A 19,144-nucleotide genomic window follows, 5' to 3' on the forward strand; every position below is an offset into this window, starting at 1 on the left:
GTATGTTAGATATACTTCGAATTCACGGAAACATTGATGGAGATGTCAGGGAAAAAGGGAAAAAAAATTACAAAAGCAATGGAAATTTATTTAGAAACATGAAGAGTATGTATGAAACTACTATATCATTATATGATTATACTCTTTAAGATAGGATTGTACAAACAAGCTCCGTCTGCATAAACCCTAACCTGACATGGACAAATAAGTAGAACACATGCTTTTGCACCCTCTCTCCAAAAGGGAGGAGTGAACAACACATAAGAACACATGCATGATGCAGCTAAACTACTTGCAAAGTGAAGCTAGGACTCTGCGAGGTGGACTGAACGATTTCCGGGAGTGAAGGACAGCCAAGTTATCCAGCAGTAAAACATCGCCTTTGCGCCAAGGGATGGCAACACTTTCCTCTTCAAGAACTTTCAGGCAGTCGTAGATGGTTTCCGCGGGCAATGGGCTGCCATCTCCAAAGGTGACAGCCTTCACAGGGTCATTTCTTGCATCTTCCCACCCTGTATATGCGGCTACCATGCTATTGAACCAAATCTTCCGCTGCCTTGTGCTTTCATATTTAATGGCTGGGATTGGCCCCATGATAGATTTCACTCCATCCTCCAACCATTCCAACTTCATGCCCAGCTTAGCAGCCCTGCCAAAAGTTTTAGCAGAACCACATTGTTAGTTGTTCATAATTCAATTTTACAAACCCATAAACTCAACTAACTGAACAATCAGTGCAACAACTTCAAACCTTAAACAAAACATTGAGGGCTCATTTGAGCCATCATATTGGATGACAACTGTATGTTACCTTAATATCACGTGGCACAAGGACACGGTCTTACAAGTTCACTCAAATTATAACACATGTTCTTAGAATTCACTCAAATCATAACAAGTGCAATTAAAATAGAATTGATCATTTACTGTTTAGCTTTTAGATGCTAATAACTGCACCCTTTTTATAATTTAGTTGAACTAGTAACATTATATCGACATGCCATGTGGTGTTACAATTGGAAAATTTACTCATGCTATTATAATTTGCACACATAGGACTAGACCATCTTATGTATAGATAAACAGAACTATATTAATTGCATTAGACTGGATTGTTGTATAATTTTGAACAGATATACCTTTCCTCAGCTATGCTCTTGTCTTTGGTCAAGAAGGTGGACTTCCAGCCACGGCCAATTGGAGAAGAAGGATCGTCGTCTTCGCCTAAAACCCGGTTATATATCAAACCATGCTCCTCCAATTTGTCAACAAATTCTGGGTACCTCTCTTTCATCCTCTCGTACACAATGTGGCTCAGAACAATGGGAGTTTCTCCCCCACTTCCAGGCTCCACTTCACAGAAGAAGAACAACTTCGCTGGGTACTCAGGCACCTGAAACGACACGTCGCAAGAACACCACACTAGAAAGAAAAGACACATAAAAACGACATGACGTGCAATTAAAAAGGAAACAGAAGATGCGAATATACCTGAGCCATTTCGTGGTGAAATGGAATCTTCTGGTCTGGCGGGGACTCGTTGGCGGTAAAAACCCGACCCACGACGTTGGTCCGGGGAGCGGCTCCGCCGACGTAAGGAAACTCCTCGAAGCCGGAAGCCTCGACGACGTCGTTGAAGTCCGAGGCTGAATTGACGGGAAAGCCCCTGAAGAGCACGGCCCCTGATTTTCGGAGCTGGGCCTCCAGATAGGGTTTCTGGGCTTCGATGGTTTTGGTGAAAGCAGAGAGAGTGAAGGAAGCTGCGGGGCTCGGAGTTATGACTACCGGGAATTGAATTCCGCTGTAGAGCTTTTGCTGCGGGATTTGGATTTCCACAAAACTACCCGCCATGGTGTTGCTGTGTGTGCCGTGGTGGCGCGTGGGGTTGACGCGCTGGCTTGCAGTGTTGTGGTGAGTTTGTCACTGGATTAGGGGGTTTTGGGGAGTGATGATATGGATACCTGGTCCGGAATTGTGTCTAGGTTCAGTTTAGGTAGAGCTCACGAAACTATGTACGGCACAATAATTTCTTTTATGGCCATGCATTACACAATTGTCATAACATGATACTAATGTGGAAAAATTGAGGATTTTAAAATTTTAGGGATATTCGATTAGAATTTTAATGGAATCTATAAAAAAATAAAAGAGAGAAGAGGGACAGATGTTACTCGTCGGAATGAAAATTGGAATACCAAGAGAGGAAAAGTTTCCGGCCGGGCATGTTTACTTTCCAAAAATGTAGAGAAATCATGAATTGAGGAAGTTAGGAATATGAAATAAAGAAATGAGCCCGATACGCGTTAGATTAGAGACTTTAATATGCAATCCACATATGTTAATAAATGCACGGGGAGTCGGTAATTAGAATGATTACAATAATCTATGTGTTAACCACTCATGAGAAGTAAATGTTATAAGATGGGCTTGGCCTGTGGACCAAAAAAAAAGTGTCTATGTGGTGGGCCGGATTATGATGGGCTTGGTATGCGGACCAATAATGCGATGGGCCCAAGAACTCTAGAGTTAAACGAAAATGAGCGGTCATTTGTGAAATTCAAAAGCAGAGAGAGTAACAGAGACAGAGAGCGGGAGAGAGAGAGAGATGCCGATGAACGAAGAGAAAGCGAGGTCAGTGAGGAAGGCGCTGAGGGACGTAGCGAACAACTATGGCGGTGGAAGGTTCTCGAAATCTTCTGCCACCGCGAAGAAGAACGGAAGGTTCTCGAAATCTTCTGCCACCTCGAAGAAGAAAGACAAGGAACAACACAAGCTTAGGGTCGAAGAAGATGAGGGAAAGGATCAAAACGAAGATACTCTGGATCGGCTCTTGCTCCTTCAGTCCGATCTCTCTGCCCTCGTTCATCAGGTACCAACATTTCTCTCTCGAGATTTCTATTTACAACTGGAAACCACTGCAGAATTGTTAAAGTTTTCATCTATATTGAAAATTGAAAATTCTGTCTTCTTTAGGGTTGTGTGAATCTGTTAGAATGTGATTTGTATTGAAATTGAATGGCAGATTGATGAATTAGTTGTGCAAGCATTTAAATGCAAAGGAACAGAAACCAAAGAAGTTGAATCCTTCACAAACTTCTTGTCTGAGATACTTTCCTCTATGAAGGTCAGTAGAATTCTTACCCAATTCATTTCTCAGTATCCCACTTGCATAATTATACATCCTATTTTTCCCAATTGATGTTGAATTTCATTTTCACCTGCACTTTATGCAACTGCTTGCAGCCATGGGTTCCCAGGCTTCAGAAGTCACTCTCCACTCCTGTGGAGTCTACTGTAAATGAAGTTGAAAGTGTAGAGGTTGAGAGTCCACTAGGCTCCCTTATCTCACCTTCTCCCCTTGTGTCTTGGCGTGCCGACTGCACTATCGAAAGAGGGAGACATCTGTTTAAACTTACCCCTCTTCCCATATCAAAGTCTCTGTCTTCCAAACCTCCAATCCCTTCTAAATCATCAGTCTTTGAGAGAATTTCTTCTGGTACTTCTGATAGGATACACTTTTTTCATGCTACTTTTGGAGATGCAAATGATGATTTGCTTGAATTTGTGGCAACAAAGCAAACTCCAAGTAAGCCTTCTGGACCAGTTGGTATTGAGCCAGGAAGCAATATTGAGTTTGGTTTTGTTTCTCCGCCTATGTTTTCGAAACGAGGGGGTTCCATGGTCGTGAATGTGGTGACTCCATGCCTAAAAACGTCTCCTCCTAAATCTTGTGTTTTGCTTGAACCCATTTCAGAGTCCTCTCCTAAGGGCCATCGCAGGGTTCATAAGTCTACCCCGTTTCCTGTCGGATTCACAAATTGCAGTGAATCCTCTGGTAGTGAAGTTTCTGAGGATCTGGCTTTCAGGTATCCAGAGCTGTTGGCGCTACAACAGGCTTATAAATCGGGACCTAGAAAGAAACATGTAGAAGCGTCACCAGAATGGTGTATGTCACCTCCCAGAACTTGTGTTCTACTAAATCCACCTGATGTAGAGTCTTCAGACAATGCTGATTTCCAATTGCCACAAACCAGTCATCTTCTAGATAAGCAAATGAATTTGTATGTATCAAAAGGAAATGATGGACAAGGAGGCATTCATCAAGTCAAAACATCTTGTCTTCAAGGTATTGGCCGTTCATTGTTTGCTCCTTTTACTAGTTTTATGTGTGAGAGCACACAGAGCATACTGGACATGTTTTGATTCAAATTTTTTCTTTTGTCACAGAAACCGTAGGGGGCAGGCTTGCACTGATAGGAAGCACCCCGATCTGGAAAGAAGCTGAAAGCGTTGTTCGAACGGGCAAGCGTCCTGGTGAGAATACCTTAAAGAGGGAGTTGTGGACAAAGTTTGAAGCAGCTTCTTCAAATGAGCTTCTGTTTAATGACTGTGTAACTCATAAAGGATTTCTTGATCGATTGGATGAGGTTTCTTGAGATGGAGATTACCAAATGGCTTTTGAATAAATAGTTTCATGATCTTAAATTCTGATTTGTCCAAGGTGGGTTCATTTGTATCTTTTAGAAGTGTAAGGAGCTTTGCACATGTAATTTTGTATCCCTACAACTAGAACCACCAGCAACACATGTAATTTTTCAGACTTCTTGGCTTATAAATTATAATTTCTTTCACGTTTGTTGTAAGCCTTTCTTTCATGTACATAGAGATGATGACTTTTACTTTTTTAACACCACCATACCATAATGTGATTTGAAATTGAATCTAGCACAAATTAACAGGTCAAGACAAAGTATCATCCGACAAGAACAACTAACAATGCTTGTTAAATATCGCTAAAATTATTTTTCTTGATTTTACTAGCATCTAAATCATGTGTATTTTTATTTTATGGGGAGTGATGATGACAGGACCCGCCCCGGAATTCTCGAAAACCGGAGCGAATCCCGTCTAGTTACCGACATCTCCCCGATGTCGGGCCCACTTACTAAGAATCGAGACTTTCTACCAAAAATTTTGGCAGAGTCTCTCCTGTAAATTGAGCATTCCCCAAAAATTCAACCTGCTCAAAAACACAGTTTAAAGTACTCAACCAGCAGCATGCTTTAAAGCAATTAAACAGTTTACAACAAAGGCCTCCGGCCTCAAAGATCAACCCTAGAAAGGGCGATAATAGAGCATATCTAAGGAATTTAAATACAACAAAAACGAAGTTCAAGGGAAACAGAAAGAAGAAATCCTACGAAGGCTCAAGGCTCGTGAGCACACGATCCGGCCCAGCTGCGGAGCTCAGTCGACTACTGGCTGGGGGCGCAAAACAGAAAAATGTGAGTGGACAAAAATAAAGTTTAGTTCAGTGCAAACCAACATAATATAACCCCACTGTTTAAATAAACCAAGCAAGAAATCTGAATGTATCTCAAATCATCAAAATCAAATAAATATTTATATGGGTCAAAACCAAACCAATACCGGAATGCCAAGTCCGAAATCCAAATAGAACACTAAACAACCCACCAATTAAATATTATAAGTCTCAAACCAAACTCTCGAAAGCGTACCCAAAGGCACGACCGGCAAGGAAGTATCCTCACCGAAAAAAAAAATAAGAATAAATGAATAGTTATATACATATGTAAATTTATACATAATAAGAGATATATATACAATATAATAATAATATAAATATGACCAACACCTAGTTGTACCGGGGAAACAATCCAACCGGGGGATTGTTTGACTAGTCACCATGGCAGAGTCCCCATGAAGAGTCCTCAATTCACCATGTAACTAGGGAACGAGCCGTCCAACCGGGGGACTAACTCTCAGCCAGCACGTACAGTCGATACCCTCAAAACTTGTATGTCTGTGACCAGTCCTACGCGCGCAGACTACCCAATCAAGGGTCTACAGCAACATCCCGTCAAGGATGCCCCGAGTATCTCAAGTATCCGTATCCAAGTTCCAAATCAGGGGAGGTACATAGGGTAGTGCTTATAGCACTCCAAACTGACATTCTATACTCAACACTTTCCAAAATCTCATCTCAACAACCCAAGTACCCCACACATAGCCAAACATATATATAAATTCTCAAAATCCATACACATACTCAAGATACTCAAATATGTCAAAACCCAAATATATTTCTAAAGCCTCATAAAAATATCACTTTCAACAATTGAATAAATAATATATCCAAAATACCATTTAAAACATCATGCATAAAATTTCCCAAAATCCTTATAAAATATACTTTCAAAATCCAACTATGCTAAAGCGCTAAACAAACATCAAATTCAATCCACGAATATAATATATTCAATAAATCATTAAAAACGTTAAGCATAAATCTTTCATCCATAAAACCATGCATAAGATTTGAAAACAAAGTCCACTCACAAGTAGTCCCACACTGCCTGACCCTGAGAGGGTCCCGCCTGCTGCGAATGCGTGGTCGGAGTACCTTACTCGTCCAATTTGGTGGAGAAATGAGAGAGAACGAAGGGCCGAAAGTTTGACAAAAATCTGTCCAAACCGCTACCTTTCGTGGCTGATTCCGGCGTGTACGGAGGCGGATCGAGGTGGTGGTGGGGTGGAATGGAAAGTAGGGAGTGTGGTGGTTCCAACGGAACCGGTGCCGCCCCAAGTGGCGGCGTGTGGTGGCGGTGGTGGAGGCGTGAAGGTGGGGTCGTGGCAAGCCAAAACTGAAAAAAAAGGAGAAGAAGGGTCTGGTTTCGCAGGAGAGAGAGGGAGAGAGAGAGAAAGAGAAATCTGGTTTTTAAAAACAACAACTTCGAAATATTTACGGTTTTGCCATTGTCGATGTTTTGATCGTAACTTCTTCGTTACAACTCCGAATCGAGCCCACTACGTGTCTACGGACTCAACTCAATACGATCTACCCAAAAATACCAGCCACTGCCCCAAAATCTGTTCGGGTAATAAAATGACCAAAATACCCCTACCCCAAGGGTAAATTCGAAAATTAACTTGAGAAATTTAATTTAGAGTCGGGGTGTTACAGATGAGTAAGAAGGTTTAGCCTAAAAATAAAAGAACGAATTTTTAGTTCATATTTCATAGGATCTATGAATAAAGTCGAACAAATTTTAAAAAATCAGTGTAAAAGAATCTCATACGACTAATTAAACAAGTCATAATACAACAATATACCACAAGACATGAAGCACTTTCAAACCTAAGAAATTGTTGAAAAATTATAGACCAAATTTTTTTTTTTTGGGGGGGAAAACTAGGGTTTTTAAATTTATTTTTAATACAATCAATTTACGGAAAATGAAACCAAACTTTGATATAAAGCTCACTATCTCGATTAGGGGTGGGCACGGTCTGGATTGGATCAGTTCACCTCAAAACCATAACCGAACCAATTACAATATGACGGTTTGGTTTTTGATTTGGTTCGGTTTGAATAAAAGTTATAAAGGATACCGAACCAAAACAAACCAATTTAAGACGGTTTGATTCGGTTTGGTTCGGCCGATTGGGGCCTAAGCCCGATTATCTTTCTTTTTGCATTTTTTTCAACATTGTTAGCCCAATTTTAACCAACAAATTCATAACTTGCTTCATACATAAATCATTTTTTAGAGTATGAAACTATCTAAAGCTCAAAATGTCATAAAACTTCATATTTCACTCAATTCAAATATTCATATATAGTAATTAACTAATTAGAGTATTACGCATGTAAAATAAAATATAAATAAATAAATATACACATAAATGGTCCAGTTTGGTTTAAGTCAGTTTACAAAAGCTCAAAATTAAACTAAACCAAACCATATATGGTTCAGTTTGATTTTTAAACCGTTTGACTTTTTCTTGATCAAAACCAAACAAAACCAAACCGATAATTATGATTTAATTCGGCCGATTTCATCAGTTCGGCCGAATTGATGCCCACCCCCAGTCCTGATCAACCAGCCTAACATCATCTATTGAAATACGAGGTGTCAAAAGTACAACTTACAACAACAAACCATTTATTTACAGAAAAAAAAAGTGAAAGAAAAAAAGAAAGAAAAGAAAACCCTTTTGAGCTCAATTGACTCCGGCTCTCCGACTCAAAGACTTTGTTTCAAACTTCCCACTTACAAAACCCTCCCCTTTCTTCAATATTTCCTAAAACCCCGAAACCTCTCTATTATCCAGCAATGGCCGAAACCACCGAATTGATTCAGCACATTGAGTTGTACGTCGACACGTCTCGCTCTCCTACCGAGCAGGTTCACGCTCCATTCAATTTCTACTCGATTTTTTAAATATTTTTTTAGTGAAAAGTCTCTACTAGTTTGAGTTCCTTAATCCTGTGTTTTGCTGCTTGGAAAATTAAGGAAAACAAATAAACAATCAAAATTCAAACTAATTTATGAATCTTTAATCAAATTCTGCAGCGTATATCAATTTAAATGACTGTAGCACTTTGTAATCTATGCATGAGTTTCTTTCATGTTTCTGCTTTGGGTTAGGATAGTTTGAAGCTAAAAATGTGTGTGCTTTACAGGCTGCGAGCTTTAATTCAATCATTTCTCTCGTGAAGAGTGACTTTTTAACTATTGAAGTGCTGGTACGATTCACTTTTCTTTATCCATCATCTTTCGGTTAGATTCAATTGGTCTGTTTTCTCTAATTTCAGTGTTTCTAAATAGGTGAAAGAAATGAGGATGTATTTGACCACTACGGATAATGTGATCCGTGCTCGGGGTAACTCTTATGTCATTTATTTATTTTTCTTAAATGGAATGATAGATTGTTATCCTGTGAGGACCTAAGTCTAAGTATCAGGTAGTAGCTTAAAGATTTTTATGCATATTTTTGTGCGCAAGTGACTCTCTGTGCAGCTGGCTTTCGGTTTGATGATAAGAATGCATTGTGTAGATGATAGTTCTGATTTTGGATATATGTGGTGATTTGGGATGATTCCCTTGGCTATGAGATTCATGATCTCAGATCCATTACTGTTCCTCTAGATCGCTTTTGTACTTTAACTTTCTTAATTATCTGTATTGATTCTTCTATTCTGCTCTAAGTTTAGGAGATGTAGGATAGAGTGTAAATTCTTGCCTACATATGCTATATGAAGGGCTATAAGGTTTAGGAAATTGTGTTTTGGACTAGGGGGTCTAGGTATCACAAATTGCGGTTTGAAAGGCTAAAGAGATGATAGGGCAGGTTTTCAAGATATTGATGCAGGAATTTTCTGGCTGAATATGCAAATTCCTGGTTTTAGGGAAGGGTTCTAAAAGGATTTGGTAGGGATAAAAGATGTGAATTTTACTTGGGGTTCTGCCATTTTGATGCGGGAAAAATGGGGTTTCAATTTGAGATGAAAAATAGACAAGAGAAGGAAGAAACTTGGGATTGCTATAAACAGTACCCACACGAACAATGCACAGAGAAGAGAGAGAGAGAGAGAGAGAGAGAGAGAGAGAAACTGGGCATGCAGCTCAATAACTGGAATACTCAATTCATGAAAAGCTGTATGAATCCAATAGGTTGTATTGGTAGTTATAAATTCTCTCACCTTTTTCTTAAGGGAAACTATAAAACAAACTCCTAATTCCGCAAGTAAACTAAGCTTAAGGTCACATGTCATGCCTCTTGTTTAATTATGTTATCTTATTAATAAAATAAAACTCATAATCCACGACCCACAACCCATATTCAGCAATGAAAGTGTCAGAAAAATACCCGACTTTAGAAACTTTAAGAAAACCCAGAACAATTCACTAATGGCATAATTAACTACCACTGACTCTTATTCTTAGACAATAAAGTCTTCTTTTGAGCAAGAGATTTATTCGTGGCCATGCTCTGCCAGTTCCACCATAAGTTCTCTTTTATACTGCCCATATACTTATATTACATCGTCTATTCTTTCTCTGACGAATTTTGTGTTTTTCAAATAGTGTTACCCTAGATTGTACTTTTACCTTAATGGTTAAATTCCATGACAAAAATCTGAAAGCTTCATGGGACACTGTATCCTTCTTCAGGTATACTTCTTCTGGCAGAAGTTCTTACAGGTCTTGCATCAAAGCCACTAGATAATGCAACTATTCATAGTTTGATAGGATTCTTCACAGACAGACTGGTGCGTTGGCTATTTTTGTTCTGGAACCTCTGTTTTGCAATTTCATACTTTGCTTTCTCATAAGGCAATTAGTGATATTATTCTTTTATCAGGCAGATTGGAGAGCTTTACGTGGTGCACTTGTTGGTTGCTTGGCACTGCTGAGGAGGAAAGTTAATGCTGGAATGGTCTCGGCCAGTGACGCAAAACTGGTTGCTCAGTCTTACATAGAGTCCCTACAGGTGCAATCTTTAGGGCAGCATGACAGAAAGGTAGGATAATGGATGCCATCCTTAATGCCCAGGAAATTGAATGAAAGCAAAATTACTAATATCTGTTATATGTATAGCCAATGCCTTTTCAAGAACAAAACTGCTTGACTTCCATGTCCAAATTCTATTGCAGCTTTGCTTTGAGCTTTTGGAATGCCTTTTAGAGCGCCATCCGAATGAGATTGCTTCACTGGTATTTTTTCTGTTTAGCTTTCTTCAGCTTGTTTGTGTTCTGTCCGTGTGTTTCTATAATCCTTTTCCAGCCGTATATGATGAAAGTTATGCAAATCAGGAACGATACCCTATACTATCACTTAACCCTGGCTGATGACAATACGTACTGTTTCCAATTTCATTGCAACTTTATGAATGACCTGAAGAATTCGTGGCAGATTAACTTCAACTATATAAACACTCTGAGTTCAATGAACTTCTATTCAATTAATGAGAATTTCTGGCTTGATTTATACATGCCCAATTAGAACCTGGAATTCAATATCATGGTTATGTTACAAAACGTGCATGTAATGAGAATGTCTATCTATCTATCATGGTCACGTTACAAACCTGGAACATGCCCAATTAATGAGAATGTCTATCTACCGAAATTCCACACACATATGCACATAGACAGTGAAACACATGCATGTGTGCGCACCATATACCATGGAGGTTTCAATTTCTGTCAACTCCTCCCAAAAGTAATCTCTTTCGTTTTTCAGTGATTCTGGTTACATGTTAATCAGTTTGTTCTCCATTGTATAGGGTGAAACCTTTTTTTATGGGATCTGTCAAGCTATGGATGGAGAAAAGGATCCTCATTGCTTAATGTTAACATTTCCTATTGTTGAGACTCTGGTGCGAATATATCCAGACCCATCTGGCTCACTTGCAAGTTTTTGTGGAGATCTATTTGAATTATTGGGATCTTACTTTCCCATTCATTTTACTCATGTAAGCGTATTTTTCACCCGTTGGTTTCATTTCAGTGTAAACTAATTGAAGTATAGTTATAATTTTGAAATTGTTTCTGTGTAAACTATTTCTTAGCATGCACGAAAATTCTAAAATTAGTTTCTTAAATTGCATTATGTATAGATGTGACGGAACTTTTTGATATCTTGATCTTCACTGAAGCCACCTTTTGGAAATGACTAATGATGCATGTAAGCCTTTTTTTAACCAGTGGGATGTTTCCTTTTAAATTAGGATGTCTCCTTAAAGTGACCCAGACAATTGGGTTGTCATAATGCTATGAAAATGACTAATGATAACTGAAATGAAAATAATCTTTTTTATTTATAGATGTTGATTTCTATCAAAAGCTCAATTTCTAATTAAACGTTGACGGTCCAAATTTATGAATTCTAGCTTGTCACATTCTTATCAAATGGTATGCCTTTAAAGATAATCATAGTTGAGGTTTCTGTTTGGTTGCTTTTTTCCCCCCCTTTGACTTAGGATATAGACCATTATCTTTTTGTTGGCTTAATATTCCATGTGTTTCTATCAGTTCTTTACAATCTCACACTCTTTGATTTCATTGATATGTGATGTGTGGTTTTTTCCCCTTCTATACAATGTCCAGCTCAAAGATGAGGACGCTGAGGTGAAAAGGGATGACCTTTCAAAGGCACTAATGGTATGCTTTCACTGTTACTGATTCTATTTCTTCCCATCTTTTGCTTGAATTTTTTTTTTCCTGACACTGCTTGCTGGAATATGAAATTGGTTTAAATTGATATTGGCTGATGGATATTTGTCCATGATGATACACATTGTTCTTCAAGGCAGAGATCGGATCATTCATCGTAACTGATTATGACTTAGCTTGGACTAGCACTCTAGGTGCATGTGAGAATGCTTTGTCTATCACATTAATTTTTTTCCAATAATTTATAGGAAATTGCTACTGGATAGAATCGTAAAGCAGTTCTGGGTAGCTTTTCTTTCTTTTTGTACCTGCATTCATAAAAAAACTCTACATTCTACAGTAGTTTCCACCAAGAACTTTTGAGTCTGAAAACACATATTTAATAAAGCAGTGAGACAGACTACTGAGTCAATAGGGAAAAGTGAGTCAGTAAAATCCAGCATTTGCCTTTATTTTAAGAGTGTAAATGAGCTCAAGTAAACATAAAGCCTGCAACTGGTTTATATATTAGGCTAAAAATCCTCATGAGTACCAGGTTTTACAGGTTAATCTGGCTTAGGAAAATTTAGTTGGTTGGAGAATTGTACATTGCAGTTTAGTTCCCTAAATGAGAAATTAATCATTCACAACTTCGCTCTCTTATTAATATTTTTTCATCTCAGTTTGCATAGTTACCCCCGAGGTTTTATATATTATGCAGAATTTTATATGAATAGCCAGCTTCACAACCTACATACAAGTTTGTCATAAACATAGAGGGATGTGAAGTGAAGGAAAACTATACTTTGTGTTTGTTTGGGGAAATTATCTTTTATTGCTTAATGTTTGCCTTTTCCAATGAGGCAATTAAGGTGGGAACAGAACTATGTGAGCTATTTATTACTTATGTATACGACTATCTATGTGATTTTCACGTGCACAATATTTAAACTAAATTTTTTCTTCCTGCAGTCAGCATTCTCGTCCACGCCTTTATTCGAACCATTTGTCATTCCATTGCTTCTTGAGAAACTTTCTTCGTCTCTGCCATTAGCAAAGGTTTGGGCAATTTGAATGCATCTTTATGCTTTGCATTGCAAATGCAGCAATTTTCACTGTAATTTTGAGAAAATGCATTTATTAAAAAACTATATTTTTGTTGTTTGCCTCTGTATGCATGCAGGTTGATTCTTTGAAGTATCTTAACCACTGCACAGCTAAATATGGAGCTGACAGAATGGCAAAACATGCTGGAGCTATTTGGATTTCACTGAAAGAAGCAATAAGTAATTCATTGGAAAAGCCTGCTATGTCCTTTACTTCAGAACCACTATATGGTCTTGGCTTTCAAGAGAATGAAATTGCAACAGAAGCTCTAATGCTTCTACAGAAGGTTACCCTGCAAAATGAGGCTTTGTTTTTAACTTTGATTATTCAGGATGAAGGTATAAACATAGTTTTCAACTCCATAGCCAGTCATGAACATTATAATAATATTCCCTTGCAAGGCAAGCAGTGGTTACATGCCGTTGGTCGCATCCTTTATATAATATCCAAGACTTCCATGGCTTCCTGTAACAGTGTGTTTGAAAGTTTCTTCCCCCGCCTAATGAATACTCTCGAGATTTCTGTGACAAATTCGGCTGGGGATTGCACTCTTAATGAGAATACTTTTCCCTCAAAAAAGTTTAATTTTGGAGCTCTTTATCTCTGCGTGGAATTAATTGCGGCATGCAGAGATTTAATTATGAGATCGAAAGACCTTGCTCTGAAGCCTGATACTTCACAGGAGACATGTCGCTACATGCTTCAGAGCTTCGCGGATTCACTAGTCAATGCCTTCTCTTCTTCCTTGGCCACGAATGCTAATGAAGTTGCTCATGGTGCAGATATTTATTTCAAAGGTTAGTGCTTTGGGTTTCTTGTGCTCTGGAAAGTTTTTCTGTTTGAACATGTCATTGTTATATAGTTTCATCTGGTTAATTTTTCCATAATGCAAGATGCTTATGATGAGTTAATCCTGACAATCTGAGTTATGCGAACCTGGGCATGCCTTAAGTAGGAAGTTATCACTTAGGGGAGCCCAGCGGCTTTTTGAGAATTGTACATCTCTTTTGTTTGTACCAACTTGGTTAGATCTGTACGCTGTAGTGAGATTTTTTTTTTACATGAGGCATTTGTCAAATTCTCAAATCCTCTGCTGTTGAGTCTTGCATTAGAATGATGAGTTTTGTTGAATATCTATTGTGTGCATTTGTTTGAAATATTAGTCTTCTAATCAGTATCTCTCTTGCCAGAGTTCCTATTTGACACTTAAAACAAGAGTTCTGTCTTTTGAGTCAGTTCCATGCTGTATCTCTTCTAGGCCTGTCTGTGCTAGGCCTTAAATGGGTACTAAGTCGTATATTAGGGTTCAATGATTAATCAGCTTCCTGCAAACCTGCTTTACATCTTTTGTAAACAAATAATAAAGTACAGCAAAATTTAGAAATTTTTTCGAAGTTCCAAATCAGTAATTATAATATATGTATGGTAATATATTTCTTCTCTCTCTCTCTCTCTCTCTCTCTTCCCTTTTTTTTTATATCCCCTTCCTATCCTTTATATTGATTTTCTCTCCCAATTGAGTGACTGATATGCATTTATATGTTTAAATATGAAATTTTAGTCCCCGTCCAACTATATTGATTGTGGTTTTCATTTTAAATTGATATGCAGTGAAGGGTTTACAGATTCTGGCTACATTCCCTGGAGATTTCTTGCCAATATCTAAATTTTTGTTTGGGAATATTCTGACGATACTCATGTCAATCATCTTAGTGGATTTCAACAAGATATTGCTATGGAAACTAGTGTTGAAAGCTTTAGTCCACATTGGGTCATTCGTTGATGTGTATCATGAGTCTGAGAAGGCACTAGGCTATATGGGTGCTGTTGTTGACAAGACTGTTTCATTGGTGTCTCGTGATGATGTTAAAATGCCTTTTTCACTAAAACTGGAGGCGGCCTCTGAGATTGGTGCAAGTGGGCGAAATCATATGCTAAAAATTGTACAAGGGATGGAAGAGGCAATAGTGGCCAAGTTATCTGATTATGTATGTTCAGCCTATAAATTATGTGTTTTTCATACTAAAACTATTCTTTTATAAATTCATGGAACACCCGCAGTCAAGAAATTCTTCTCTCTTTATCTAATGACTCTTGTCTTTGCATTTTGTTTGCTTAGGTCCATGGAAATTTGAAGTCAGCTGAAAAAACAATTCAACTGTTGGAATGCTACTGTAATAAGATTCTTTCATGGTATGCTTTTGTACCCGAATGTTTCAATCTGTGAAGTTATGTCCAATTTGATAATTGTGATTTTGTTACTCTTTGGTTTTGACAACCATTATGCCCTTGGAGTACAAGTTCAACAACCATTAGTTCAAAACCTAGCGAGTTTACAAATTTGCTATTCGTGTTTCTTTGGGCCATGATGCAGACGTTAATTTTTCAAGGGAATTCTAGATATTTGGAGAGTAATTCATATAATTCATTCTAGATATATGAAGAGTGATCTGCTCTTTTTCTTTTGGTAAACAAAAGAGCATTCATAAGTATTTTTGGGAACTAGCATAATTAATGACTGCTTAGGAATGTGAAGATAATTAATGAAAGAAACTGGTATAAAAAGTGAAATCCCCTCTCTGATGATCAAACCATTTTCCATAATCAAATATAATAACTTGTCAAGAAAGTTGCTAACAGTTGGTGATATCAAAAGTAATTTTCTAATAAGTTTCTTTTACCTGCTTAGTCATGAAAAACCTGACAATATTGAGCCATCACACTAAATCTGTTAGTTATTTAAGGTGAATATTTAGAGCTACGCGTTATATATATATATATATATATATTTATATATATAATAAGCAAACTACCCCTCACTTCTCTACCTCATATATGTGTTCCTCTTCTATTAACACATAAAGTAATAAATAAGTTGAAGTTTCATACATAGTAGGGCATTGTGTTGCGTTCGTGAGATTTTATTGCTAGTTTGTGATCCCAGTGTAATGCGTTTTTCTTTCTTTTTCATTCCTTTTCTGTTGTTGATATGAATTTTTTGTTGAAATGGGCTCAGGATCAATGAAACGGGAGGTCTCGAGGAAGTTCTGTTGCGGTTTGTCATTAATATATGGAATTGCATTGAAAGTTGCAAAGATTTTAGCATTCAAGTCCAGGAAGAAGTGCGTAGAGTTTTTATTTTATTTTATTATTTTTAAGAGAATATAATATATTATGATATCAATTCCCATTATGATGTTTAGTCAATATATTAGAAATATCTTTCAGCTCTTTCCCACATTGCTAACCCATAGTCAGTAATTGCTGAAAAGATAGGTTATAATGCTACAACATGAAACCCAATAATATTTATAATGCTACTTCAGGAACTTCTTGATGCAACCATGATGGCAATGAAGCTTGCCATTGGGAGTTGTTCAGAAGAAAGCCAGAACATTATAATCCACAAGGCTTACAGTGTTATTTCATCAAGCATATCCATTCCATTTAAGGAATCCCTGGATGCCACCTCTTCCATTCAGCTTGAAGAATTGAGCGTTTCTGAACAGATAGACAAATCTTCTCACAGGGATGACCAGATAGACAAATTTTCTCTTAGAGATGAATGGATTCTTTCACATTTTGCATCAGTAATCATAGCGGTGCGTCCAAAAGCGCAGATTGTGAATGTAAAAGGAATATTGCATTTGTTTATGACAACCGTTCTTAAAGGTTGTGTTCCAGCAGCTCAGGCTTTGGGTTCTGTGATCAACAAATTGGGTACAAAATCCAATGAAACAGCAAATTCAATTGACTGTACCTTAGAAGAAGCAGTGGATATGATTTTTAGAACAAAATTATGGAATCTCAATGAAAATGGAGTTTTACGGACATGTGGATCAGGTAATGGCAGTAAAGTTGGTCTTACTGATTTATGCCTTGGTTTTTCGAGCAATAAACTGCTTCGAGTCCATGCCATTGTTGGACTAGCATGGATAGGGAAAGGTTTGCTTCTACTTGGTCATGAAAAAGTAAAAGATGTAACCAAAATTTTGTTGGAGTGCTTACTGTCAGAAGGCAGAATATGTGCCATGGAGTTGAAGCAAGGTTTGTTAGAAAACAGTTACGAGCAGCACTCTGTGATGAGAAGCGCAGCAGATGCATTTCACATTCTTATGAGTGATTCTGAAGTTTGTTTGAACCGAAAATTTCATGCCATAGCACGACCACTCTACAAGCAGCGGTTTTTCTCTACAGTGATGCCTATTCTGCAGTCTTGTATAATAAAATCTGATTCATCAGTATGCAGGTACATACTCATTATATTACTCATTGCACATGGCTGGAAGAAATATTGTTGATTTTTTTAAAGCTTTACTCCCCAAATTACTTCCTTATTTCAGATCTATGCTGTTTCGGGCATCTGCGCACCTTATATCTAATGCTCCATTAATTGTTATCTTGAGTGAAGCCAAGAAGGTAATTAAAAATAACAAATTACATTTTATGGCGCCATTTGAATATCTTGGAAACATTGTTGTGACATTACCATAAAATTTTTGCAGCTTATGCCAGTACTGTTGGATGGATTGTCCCTGCTTAGTGAAGATATTCTGGATAAAGATAAGCTATATAGTCTTCTGCTAGTGCTTTCTGGAATATTGACAGATAAAAATGGTAATGCCAACTGTGTCATTGCAGGCCTGCATTTGTTTGTTTGTGTGTGCGTGTACATGTACCATTTAGTGTATATAATATATATATCTCTCTGCATGGACTAGCCAAATTAAATATGTAAATATGAATCTCTCCTGATATGTGACTGCTTCATTGCCTATGTTTCCTCAACTCTGAACCTAGTTCTAGTGTTCATTTCCTTCTTGTTCATGCAGGACAAGTGGCTGTCATAGAGAATGCACACATTTTAGTTAATTGCCTCACCAGACTTATTGACTACCCGCATATGATGGTACCTAATCTTCGTTATACCAACTTTGTTCTGTTGCTTACTTGAGCTCTTGAAAGTGCGGCCACACCTTTTCTGTTTCAGTATTTCTTTCAGGCATCAATATTAACTGTCATAAAATGTCAATTTCAGTTTGCCACCCCATTTCCTACTTTATCCACAGTAGCCTTGGTAATGTGAATAAAGCCAGAATTGAAAAACCAAATGGCTAAAATTGAAATTTATATGTTTTGGCTGATATATCTTTCTTTTACATGTTAAGCTTGTTAGAGAGACTGCACTTCAATGTCTTCTTGCAACATCTGAGCTGCCATATGCAAGAATCTTTCCCATGAGAACACAGGTTAGTTGGTGTTTTATCATTAGTTCTCTTGGTCAGTGGATGATACAAAAGTTCTCCCAACTTTGGGTCTGTCTGACATTGATGAAAATTGCCTTTCTAGTTATAATTTGTGTGTGCGCATGTGTGTGCATGCTTGCATCTTATGCGTAATCTTTATTCAGGTACTACAAGCAATATGTAAGGCTCTTGATGATCCAAAGAGGGCTGTTCGTCAGGAAGCTGTTAGGTGTAGGCGAGCATGGTTAGTGCTTTAAATCAGTACTTTTGTAGCCTTAAATATATTTTTTACTCCTTTTGTAGTTTTATCCATTCACTAGCATTGACTCCATTTACAATGAGCAGGGCATCAATTGCGTAAAAGAAATCTTGATTCCTAAAGAAGGGTGCAGAGTTAGAGTTTTCGCCAAGGCTAGCTTCACAAAGGGGCTGAAAATCAACTACTACAATTCCTGTTTCAAAAATAGATATTTTGTATCTAACTATATAAAGGAAGGCACAGATCCATGCAATACTTACAGATTTCACCATGTGGGATCGCTCTTATCAAGTGTTGCCGTTTTGAGTATTTGTAAATATTGGGAATGCATGATGTAATTCGATTGGTAGCTAGGTGATTATCTGAACAAGGCAACATAGTTTTCTGTAGAATGCTTTACATTGTTTAATATAGTAAGGGCACTAAAGATGTGCTGTCATTTGGGAGGGAGACAAATTCCTTAGTCTTCTTTCCATTTTTTTTAATTTTTTTTTTAGGACTTTTCCTATTAAAAGGGGTGATACAAGTGTACTAAATTCACACACACTATATGGATGCTAGGACTCGAAC

The 19,144-nt window shown here is 37.7% G+C and overlaps 3 protein-coding genes across 7 annotated transcripts; 2 read left to right on the forward strand and 1 right to left on the reverse strand.

The window, feature by feature from the left end:
• Positions 1–108: 108 nt before the first annotated feature.
• LOC117622540 (clavaminate synthase-like protein At3g21360) lies at positions 109–2,232 on the reverse strand. The gene is made up of 3 exons (XM_034353260.1): positions 1,492–2,232; positions 1,140–1,393; positions 109–649 (listed from the first exon to the last, which is right to left on the reverse strand). The coding sequence occupies exons 1-3, from the start codon at positions 1,849–1,851 to the stop codon at positions 289–291; spliced, it is 975 nt and encodes a 324-aa protein (XP_034209151.1). The 5' UTR covers positions 1,852–2,232; the 3' UTR covers positions 109–288.
• Positions 2,233–2,318: 86 nt separating this feature from the next.
• On the forward strand, positions 2,319–4,485 carry LOC117622539. The gene is made up of 4 exons (XM_034353259.1): positions 2,319–2,869; positions 3,023–3,124; positions 3,244–4,126; positions 4,228–4,485. The coding sequence occupies exons 1-4, from the start codon at positions 2,606–2,608 to the stop codon at positions 4,434–4,436; spliced, it is 1,458 nt and encodes a 485-aa protein (XP_034209150.1). The 5' UTR covers positions 2,319–2,605; the 3' UTR covers positions 4,437–4,485.
• Positions 4,486–7,988: 3,503 nt separating this feature from the next.
• Positions 7,989–19,064, forward strand: LOC117623115 (MMS19 nucleotide excision repair protein homolog). Of its 5 annotated transcripts, XM_034353973.1 has the most exons (20): positions 7,989–8,210; positions 8,489–8,551; positions 8,634–8,688; positions 9,981–10,078; positions 10,171–10,329; positions 10,463–10,522; positions 11,095–11,283; positions 11,918–11,971; positions 12,935–13,021; positions 13,146–13,866; positions 14,681–15,057; positions 15,189–15,262; positions 16,086–16,191; positions 16,396–17,318; positions 17,413–17,488; positions 17,575–17,686; positions 17,902–17,978; positions 18,238–18,318; positions 18,480–18,559; positions 18,661–19,064. In XM_034353973.1, the coding sequence occupies exons 1-20, from the start codon at positions 8,139–8,141 to the stop codon at positions 18,674–18,676; spliced, it is 3,480 nt and encodes a 1,159-aa protein (XP_034209864.1). In that variant the 5' UTR covers positions 7,989–8,138; the 3' UTR covers positions 18,677–19,064. The 5 variants fall into 5 exon arrangements, 4 of the variants coding, with proteins under 4 accessions (XP_034209864.1, XP_034209865.1, XP_034209866.1 ...); XR_004585085.1 differs by lacking the exons at positions 17,902–17,978; positions 18,661–19,064 and having other exon boundaries at positions 18,480–18,522; XM_034353974.1 differs by lacking the exons at positions 8,489–8,551; positions 8,634–8,688 and having other exon boundaries at positions 8,130–8,210.
• Positions 19,065–19,144: the final 80 nt, after the last annotated feature.

This window comes from Prunus dulcis, chromosome 3, assembly GCF_902201215.1.
Source record: "Prunus dulcis chromosome 3, ALMONDv2, whole genome shotgun sequence".
Classification (NCBI taxonomy): domain Eukaryota; kingdom Viridiplantae; phylum Streptophyta; class Magnoliopsida; order Rosales; family Rosaceae; genus Prunus; species Prunus dulcis.

Bases quoted from the DNA above. Each gene is read 5' to 3' on its own strand.
- LOC117622540 (XM_034353260.1), bottom strand. From the start codon at position 1,851: ATGGCGGGTAGTTTTGTGGAAATCCAAATCCCGCAGCAAAAGCTCTAC. The intron at 1,394-1,491 runs GTATATTCGCAT...GTGTCGTTTCAG, and splicing joins TTCACCACGAAATGGCTCAG to GTGCCTGAGTACCCAGCGAA. The intron at 650-1,139 runs GTATATCTGTTC...AACTTTTGGCAG, and splicing joins AAGAGCATAGCTGAGGAAAG to GGCTGCTAAGCTGGGCATGA.
- LOC117622539 (XM_034353259.1), top strand. From the start codon at position 2,606: ATGCCGATGAACGAAGAGAAAGCGAGGTCAGTGAGGAAGGCGCTGAGG. The intron at 2,870-3,022 runs GTACCAACATTT...ATTGAATGGCAG, and splicing joins TCTCTGCCCTCGTTCATCAG to ATTGATGAATTAGTTGTGCA. The intron at 3,125-3,243 runs GTCAGTAGAATT...AACTGCTTGCAG, and splicing joins AGATACTTTCCTCTATGAAG to CCATGGGTTCCCAGGCTTCA.
- LOC117623115 (XM_034353973.1), top strand. From the start codon at position 8,139: ATGGCCGAAACCACCGAATTGATTCAGCACATTGAGTTGTACGTCGAC. The intron at 10,523-11,094 runs GTATTTTTTCTG...TCCATTGTATAG, and splicing joins CGAATGAGATTGCTTCACTG to GGTGAAACCTTTTTTTATGG. The intron at 17,319-17,412 runs GTACATACTCAT...TCCTTATTTCAG, and splicing joins TCTGATTCATCAGTATGCAG to ATCTATGCTGTTTCGGGCAT.